We start from the raw sequence: 9364 nt of genomic DNA, 5'->3' as shown, positions 1-9364 counted from the left end.
TGATTAATGAAAAAAAACAATTACATGAACTGAAGTAATTATGTTTAAGTGTAAAAAAAAAAAAAAAAAGGGACAATAATAGGCTGAGTTTAAAATTATGTTTGGTTTGAAATCATATTGGGTTAAATCAGATCAAATTAAAAATCAGGTCGGGTTATTATCAATTTGGGTTCGACAGATGAGATTGAATTGGGTATTTTTTGGGTCAATTTCAAATCAAGTCAAATAGATGGTTTTTTCAAGTCAGGTTGGTTTTGACACTTCTAGCCCTACGTGATATCAAACGACCCTGAAATTGATTACTAATGAACCCTAAGTTTTCCATTTTTATTTTGAGTCTATGAAATTTTGAATCTTCCTTCATCTTTATTGATGTTCTCAGTATTGATATTAGATGATGATTATGCTTGATTGATGTTCCATATCTCCAAAATCCTACTAATGAACCCTACATTTCCTTAATAATTAATTATTTCATATTATATAAACTTTGCCTTTTGCCTTCTCCAGAACTAAGAGAAGAAATCCCCTTTCAAAATTTACCAAAGTAACAGCAAATAATATTTGTTTTGAAGGAGTCTTCAAAAAAAAAAAAAATATACTACGTATATTGATTTGAAGGAAAACATTATTATTACATGTTCCTGAAATATTTCCATAAAAGTCAATTTGAAATACATGTACAGTGGTGCAACACCATCAAAATTGAACACAGTTCTGTATAGTCCTTCACATGCCACTTTTGTACAGAGCGAAGGAAAATATGTACCACAGGCAACCCTCGGCCCTTGCCCCAAATAACCCCCCAAAAAAACGAAAGATTAAAATTGATCTGAGCATGACAGAATTGATGAAGCCTTAGATAAGCTACCAAGATCATCCCTTGCAAATTGAAAGAAAAGCTACTGAGATCATAAATCCTACCCACCAAATGCTATACTTGAAGAGATTGCACTCCAGCTTTATCATTTTTATCAATTTTACCAGCGAAGGAAGCACCTCCTTGAGTACCGGTAGTTGGCGATGGAGGTCGTTTATCATCCAAGCCAAAGAATGGGCAGTTTTGGAATGCATCCAGGCTGCTAGCTAGAAGACGATTCAGGCCACTCAGGCTATCACTTAAGATTAGATCTTCACTATAGTATTTACATGAAGGTATATCCAGCTCTAAAGGTCCTAATGAGTCAGGCTGGAAATCAAAAAAAAAATTATAGAAAGCAGTGAGAACTACAATATACTGATATCGTGATACTGAAAAGGATAATTATATACACAAAGAGAAACAGTACAAACAAGAGGCAAAAAAAATACACTACATGTACTTTGTTGTACCTCCAAGGTTTAAATTTTAAAGAATGCACTAGGTACCCACTTATGTTTTTAAAAGCACCATGTACCTCCAAGGTTTGCAAATATAAAAAAATCAAAATCCCCCACTTAACCTGAATGACTAACCAACAAAATATTATATCGTGAAACCCTCTCACTAATTAACCAAAACCCAAAAACTCGTTTTGATTAATGGGAATGGTAATGGTAAGAAACACTTTAAGGTTTAGTTAACCATTATATATTAAGGGAGGTGGGGGAGTTAGTTAACAGCATTATTGACATTAGTTCAAGGGTAGGTGAGAGATTAATTGTACAAGGTTTATGCTGAGTTATTTTTTTAACACAACGGTATCTCATGTATTCTTTAGAACCATTAGGCTACAAGATTCAATATCTAAAAACAGAAGAAAAAAAAAAAATTAATGCACAAACCAGTACTTAAACAGAATGATGAATAGAGATGAAAACAGACCCAATAAATATCTGTCAGACTACTAAAATCTTTAGCAGAATTCCCAGTCTCATGAGTTTCAGATGGACACTCATCCATTGGGTCTTCCGAGACATTTCCCTTAACCATGGCTTCATCCTGTGATCCAAACTAATTAAAAAATTGTGGAAGTGTTTGGGGACAATAGCAATTAACATGTTTACAAGTAGCCCGTCAGTAAAAAAAAATATTTAGAAGTTTTGCAGTTAAAGATAAAAACCTGAACTTTATTGCCGGTCCCGGCTGGACTAGTTTGATAAGTTTCAGAGCCAGCAATTGAAGTTGCCGCTAAAACCTGGTTGTTAGGGACAGCTCTGTTCTGAAATGAAAATGCATCACGCGTTTCTTCAGCATCCCAAATTGATGATGAATGTGTAGAGGATCCAGAGAAGCCAATCTTGCTTTGTCTATATATATGGGCAGCAATTGCTGCATCAAATGAGTCACAAGTGAACGGAATTGCCTCAACACACTGAGAACTTCTAAAAGCAGGACTCTCAACTCCATTGGCATCCATAACATCTACATCTTCAGTTAACAAGTCCCCGACACTAGCATTTGTAAGGCTATCAGCCCACTCTCTGGTTGACAAACTCATACTCTTTCTTGCTCTCTGGTCAACCTACACAAAGCACAAGGATCAGAACTTGAGAAGTTTTAAAGAACTGTGACGACAAGCAGTCATCAGATATTCTTTACAACAATTGATCATCAAATACAATTGATCATCACCCAAAAAAAAAAAAAAAAAAAAAAAAAAAAAAAAAAAAAAAAAAAAAAAAAGAACAGCAAAAAAAATTGAAAATCCCCTTCCAAAGCTCTGCCAATAAAAACCTTAGCTGTTTATTATAAAGAAATCCCAGCCTGAGAGTTTGCTAAAAATAGCATGGACAAGCACTACAACACTTTATGTCTACATCAAGCATCCTCAACATATTTCATAATAAAAATTAAAAAATTGTGATGTCTCAGCCAAGTCCTCCAGCTAGCACCCTATGGTCAGATATCAATTTACCAAGTTATTAAAAGGAAAATAATTAAAAGGACTTAAGACAAGAAAAGCCTGTGATATATCTTGAAAAGAGAAAGTTAGTAAGAAGAAACTTGAAAAAAATGTATGAAGAAATTATATGAATACACAATAAGCTATTATGATACCCACATGAAAAAAAAAAAAAAAAAGAAAAGGCAACTTACAAATGTTTCAAATTTTGTAAAATTAGATTCATCACAAGGTTCATTTTTCTTTGACAATACACTCGATCCTAAGTTGTGCATCTCAAAGATATCATTGGAAAGTTCAACATCAGCATTCTTATTTGCTTCACCAGAAGTAGCGACTGCTGACTCTTTAAGAGCTCTTTTTTTTGTTTCTAGGATTTGCTGATCACCAAGAAAGTGATCAGCAAGTATTTCCAGATTGCTCTTCTTCTCTATTTGTGGAAGTGATTGTTCCCGAAGTGCTTCCTGTCTTCTACTTTCTTGCACATCAAAATTGATTGCAGGTACAGAAGTTGTTTGTGAGGTGCCTGATTGAAGCTCAGTGCTAGAAATCCAGCCATATCTTCATAAAGAAAAGAAGAAATCATCATATGAATAATTAGCACTTCAATATAAAACCTATCATGAAGGGAAGTTGGAGGCAGAGAGAACCTCAATCGGAAAACTGCAGGGCTACCAATCACGGCATAAACTTCAGCAGCAGTTACAACAGAATCTCGAGTCCATCTCTGATATCGCACCAAATTTTCTCTTTGAATGTTGGCTGGGAAAAGCATGAGCTCCCCAGATGCGACACTAGAATTGCCCCACTTACGATCAAGATGTTCCAGAATGGATGATATCTTCTTTCGTGTACTTAAAGTCAGTTCCAAGAAAGGATTACGCTTGTCCTGCATAACCGTCCATGAAATCCCAACATTAACATTTTTATTTAGCTGTTTTCACTGATTCAATGTGACAAGCAGAGAAACCACTTTTATCTCACCATTTCTAGTGCCTTTCTGGTAATTTGATCAATTGGGAACAGCTGTAGTTTAAGTTTCATGGTAGCTTGTACATTGTCCTCAATGGCCATGCTTTTGGAAATATTTGATAAGTTTACTTGTTCTTGCACTGAAGGGCCTAAATCAGTTTGCTCTGTGCAGTTCAACTGTAGTTTAAGTTTCATGGTAGCTTTTACATTGTCCTCAATGGCCATGCTTTTGGAAACATTTGATAAATTTACTTGTTCTTGCACTGAAGGGCCTAAATCAGTCTGCTCTGTACAGTTCAACTGACCTATATAAGTTTGAGTCATCAATAAATTGGAAATATATCAATCAATTTAGGTACATAATTAACATCAATCCTAAAACATTTGCTTAAATGGACAGCACTGTCAATCCACCTTGATGGGAAGTGCGATTTTCACCAGAAGTGCGCTCCAGGTGCTCAGCAGCATCAGCAACCAAGGAGACACCAGCCATGGCAGCCTTCTCCCATCTTTTGATTGCAGCTGCAGTAACAGCACCTGTATCAGACCAAATATGACTCTAAATATTACTAATTTTGTAAAACAAGGCAGGGCTCAGTAGCCTTCATTACTCAATGCTGATAGTATGTCTGCTAAATTTTTTAGAAATAAAATTGGAAAGCAATGAAAGACTTAATAAAAGATTTGGGAAGAAAAGAACTGCAAAACCATCTTTAGCCCTGTTCTCTTCCATTTAAAAAGCTAATATTAAGCAAAAGTCAGTTTTAATTGACAAAAACAAGTTTCAATCAGTATACATACAAATATCCAAGAGAAAAAACACTAGAGCATCTGCAAAAATAATCTTTGATCAGTAATAATTATCAGTTCAGTAAAGTTGATCAGGTGAAGAGAATAATGCCCAAGTATGATGATAATTTTTATCAAACAGAACCAAGAGTAAGTTTCAAATGTAATGGTGTGACCTGAAAGTAATACTAAGTAATTAAAGAATGATGGAAGAAACTGTTTGACCCAAGAGATGATAAATTCTTGCATGCAATAAATTAACGAATCGAGTGTTCAGTAAAGTAAGCAAGGATATGCCATCACTAGGCATCTATCACAAAGCCCACTAAGGTAGGCTATCATTAGTTCTCTAACAATCTAACTCAAAGATCACTAGGAAAAGCACCCAGGGAAAGAGTATGACAAACAAAATTCAAATGCAATTTAGATAGTTGCAGAATCTATGTATCAGAAATAATTAAACTTCAAGTCACATTCAAAAGGTATCCAGTTAAACAAGCTCATGATTTAAAGAATGAGGGGAAAATGAAATTTTATGTATATGTTTTAAAGCTCTATACCATCAACCTACAGTAAGTCCAACAAAATCAAGACTTGTAATTCATGGCTACGAAAGATGAAGGTATTGTACCAGATTTTCGTCGTTGCCTTGATGGCTTTTTATGAGAGGGCTCTCCTTTATTGCTACTGCGAATAACGCCAATACTAGAACAACGTCGTGTTGAAGACCCTTTTCCTGGGCTCACTTTCTGACCATTCTGGCTGTCAACTAGAACAATTTTTACAGCTCGTGCATCATTGGCAGACAACTTGTTCTGATTTGTAGCAGTAGGCAAAGGAGAGGAGTGATTTTCCCCTTGAAGTGCTTGTTTCTTTACATTCTTCTTTCTATCTTTCATAAGTTGGTTTTCCTGCAAGCAGAAGGAAATCTCCAGTACTGAAGTTGCTCCAAAAATTCAGAATTATATTCACAATGACGGAAAACTTAGTTCAGACTCACCAGTGTCTCTACGATAGTTTTAAACCTACGTGGCTTCAGATGAAGTTTTGAGGCCTTGCAACTGTACTTTTCCAACAAAGACCACCTGATGCATTCAAAAAATAAATGCAAAATAAGAAAATTCTAATGGTACAGATGTGAGATGGTAAACAAGAACAATTGGTTAATAAGTCAACAAAGACCTAGGCTATTAGAATAGTCACATGTGTAACAACTCCATCAGCACAAGAGGAAAAAAAAACCTTAACAAACTATTTAGTGACAAATCACATCTAACTCAAAGTTCCAGGTTATGACCAAACGGTTCCATGTTATGCACAAAAGAACAACCCACAAAGGCAATTCCCCAAAGTGAAAAATATTGCAATTGCTAATTTGTCATTCTTTGCAATTTAATTATTAATCTAAAGGCAATAACTTCACAATATCTACTGTTGTTTCACTGCTGGCATCATCAATTTTCTTCTAGACGTGTTACTAATTGGAAAAAATGGAGGATATCACGAAAGATTGCACCAATAAATTCTAATTAAATAATCAAACTGAAAGCAAGTGCTCCTTAATACGTAATTGCAGACAAGAGGCTTTCTTTATGTCTTCCACATGTTTGGACATCATAGTCCACAGGCAGCCATTACCTTACAGACCTAGGAGGTATTTAGTCCACAAGGCATGGTGAGTGTGGCAATAAACAGCTTACCAGCTAAAGAGAGATCTTTAGGCACAGACCTATGGGATCTCAACTCCATTTACTGCTTAATTTTAAATCCAACACTCAACTCACGAGATGAACCCTACTCTATTTCCTAATTTCTTGCTAAAAATGCCTCCAAATCCTCTTAAATTTAAATGTTGAAAGGTATACTTCAATCTGCAACTGTAGAAAAATAAAAAATCAAACACAAAGGAAGGTAGCCTCAAATAAGGTTATTAAACATGAATTCTATGGCACTGTACCTACCGGATCCCTAATTAAATAATGGGTATACAATACATCATCCATCAAGCAAAGATAGAAAACCTGCTAACACTGTTTTTAATATAGCGCACTAAGGACTAAGCTGAATCATATATCAAGCAAAGATAGAAAACCTGTTAACACTGTTTTAATACTATGGCACTAAGGACTAAGCTGAAATTATTACTGAGCCTATTTCCTAGCTAAGTTGAAGTGAAGTTAATCCAAAATAATATCAGAGTTATTTTACTATATAACACTCTGTATTTTAGAAGTAGTAGATTTAGTTCAATTAATTTCAGTTTAAAGCTAATAAGTTAGGATAAATTCATCTGGGATTAATTTGATAAAATAAGTTTAAGGGATTTTAGGGTTTCCAAGTGAAAGAAAAGTTACTTCTACCTTCAATGGCAGTTCCAATGCGAATTGGCGATACAAATTTTTTAAAAGGGGCAAATTGTTTGGTGACACACCCTATTAGTAAGATCTGACTTTGCACAGAGCACGAAGCACAAATCAAAAAGCTATACAAAATCTATATTGTTCAATCACCTCAAGCCCTAAACTTTTCTTGTCAATATATTAATCATTATAAACTGCTCGAGTTGGAAATTCACATAACTTATATAGACATCCTATACCTGACTGAGCAACAAAGTGCACCAGTTATCCCTATATTGTATTGATAGGGAACTTCTATGATAAGGCAACATATCCATTTCATACACCAAAACAATAGAGAGAATCATTGAATGTGAAGACAATGTTGAAACAAAGACTGATTAGAAATCATATTACCAGCGCAACATTGCAGCATTAGTGTCTTTGGAATTTTTGGCATCCAAACACAAGTCAGGACCCAATAACTTGTTCATGCGCCTCACAAGTCGGTAGTAATAATGTCTGACCTGGATCATAACAATTAACAAAAGAAACTGTTAACAAATGTACAATATGGACATGGAAACATATACATGCAATCATTCAGGATACCTGGTCCTTGTTTTTACTTTGCACCCGACATGTGATCTTTTCAAAATTCTGCACTTGTGAAATAGTAGATACCCTATTAGAAAATACAAATATACAATATATCACCTATAAAACTAAGGAAAGAACTTGCCTTGCCAACTTGCCGCAATGCAGTGAAGAAACTTTCCTCCTCCTCCCGTGTCCACGCAGCCCACTGTCGGGTTGGTCGTTTTGCTGCTAAATGATGAAAACCTAAGTTATGCTGACTCTCCCTTAAAACATAATATAAACTACAGCTTACCAGGCTGTGAAGCAACACCATTGTCAGATGTGGATGATATTGTCGGTGGTTCTTCGCTGTGACTAACATCGGTACAAGGACTATGCTGTTTAAGGCATTGTAAAGGAACCTTTTCCGGTGACTGCATACTTACAACATGACAAGATATCTACACTTTCATGACGTACTCCAATCTTTAACTTCAATCGATGACGATATAACCTCCGAATCTACATCAACCACAAGCTTAATTACACTTAAGACAACAATTTAACTAAAGAGACCAAATAAAAATGTGTGAATCATCAAGAAAAATCATAAACGTTATTGATATCAACATAACAAAACTAATTGATGCTCTATGACACAGATAACCATTCATCCATAAGCAAAATATTTTCTTGGCGCAATCCGAAAACCTCACCCACGGAACAGATGAGGACAGTTGAAACTTTCACCAAAGATGGCATTTATCATCAAATACGCGATACAAATTAAATTAAAGATTCCAACAGAAACACAATGCAGTTGAGTTTGATTAATTCCTTAAATAAAAAATTATCAATCGAAATCTCAATTAATACCAGCTAAAGGAAGAATCAGGTTCCCTTATTTCCCCAAAAAGTTAATTTTTAAGGAAATACATAGATTCAATTCATCTAAATCCGACTAATACTCAAGGAACACACACAAAAATTAACGAATTTGAACTGATGCACCGGAAAATGAAGTAGGAGCAAAAGAAAAAAAAACAGAAAAAACACCAAAAATTATAGAAAAAATTGATAAAATTGAAATCAAAAGTTATTAAAGAATAAACCTAATTACCGAATTTCAGCAACAATTGCAAAAAGCTTGATCATTTACTGGAAAATTTATGGACATAAAACGAAAATTTGAAAGCAAATGAACCCTAAAATTGCAAAAATTAAAGAGAGAAATGTACCACAACTGAATCGTCGGTGACGATGATGGTAGCCGGGGTGACGAACAACCTGCAAAGCTTCTCTGAAAGTTTATTTTTGATTTTTTTTTTTTTTTACCTTTTTTTTTTCCTTTTTTTCTTTTGAAATTCTTTGACTTCTATTTAAACCATGAGAGAATATGTTACTTTTTTGTTTTCTAATATCTAAGGGTATTTCCTTAAAAAAAAAAAAAAAAAAAAAAAAAAAATCAAAATCTAAGGGTATAATTATCAAGTTACGTATTTAAATATGGGTAACTATATAATTTCAACAAAAGCTTAAAGATCGCTTCAATGGAGGAGGACATCAGTCTTAGCCTTTAGGCTAACCATGTCCTTTATTTTTCCCTTTTTGTTAGAGCAAGATTAGTCATGCTTGGTCTTAAGATTTTTTCCCATGTCACATCATATTTTAATAATTTTTAATATTTTATAATTATGTTAAGACTCTTTAAAATTCAACTAAATTTAGATCTTTATTTCTCAGACTCATTTAAGATTTCTTAAATATACATACTATTTTTATTTTCCTTTTTTATATATGATATTTTAATAGTATAATTTGCAATGGTGTCGTAAGTTACATATCTTACATAGCTGAAAA

At 34.2% G+C, this 9364-nt stretch overlaps 1 protein-coding gene across 4 annotated transcripts; it reads right to left on the bottom strand.

The window, feature by feature from the left end:
• Nucleotides 1-589: 589 nt before the first annotated feature.
• Nucleotides 590-8934, bottom strand: LOC110738428 (TSL-kinase interacting protein 1-like). 4 transcript variants are annotated; one of them, XM_021918836.1, is made up of 14 exons: nucleotides 8743-8934; nucleotides 7818-8026; nucleotides 7668-7753; nucleotides 7538-7585; nucleotides 7343-7452; nucleotides 5587-5671; nucleotides 5218-5497; nucleotides 4212-4319; nucleotides 3810-4102; nucleotides 3476-3714; nucleotides 3020-3386; nucleotides 2043-2444; nucleotides 1805-1921; nucleotides 590-1189 (listed from the first exon to the last, which is right to left on the bottom strand). In XM_021918836.1, the coding sequence occupies exons 2-14, from the start codon at nucleotides 7942-7944 to the stop codon at nucleotides 935-937; spliced, it is 2517 nt and encodes an 838-aa protein (XP_021774528.1). In that variant the 5' UTR covers nucleotides 7945-8026; nucleotides 8743-8934; the 3' UTR covers nucleotides 590-934. The 4 variants fall into 4 exon arrangements, with proteins under 4 accessions (XP_021774528.1, XP_021774526.1, XP_021774529.1 ...); XM_021918834.1 differs by having other exon boundaries at nucleotides 4212-4334; nucleotides 8743-8933; XM_021918837.1 differs by having other exon boundaries at nucleotides 3810-4084; nucleotides 4212-4334; nucleotides 8743-8933.
• Nucleotides 8935-9364: the final 430 nt, after the last annotated feature.

This window comes from Chenopodium quinoa, unplaced genomic scaffold (assembly GCF_001683475.1).
Source record: "Chenopodium quinoa cultivar QQ74 unplaced genomic scaffold, ASM168347v1, whole genome shotgun sequence".
Classification (NCBI taxonomy): Eukaryota; Viridiplantae; Streptophyta; class Magnoliopsida; order Caryophyllales; family Amaranthaceae; genus Chenopodium; species Chenopodium quinoa.
The sequence above is the reverse complement of the archived record's forward strand: the minus strand, read 5'-3'. Positions and strand labels throughout refer to the sequence as shown.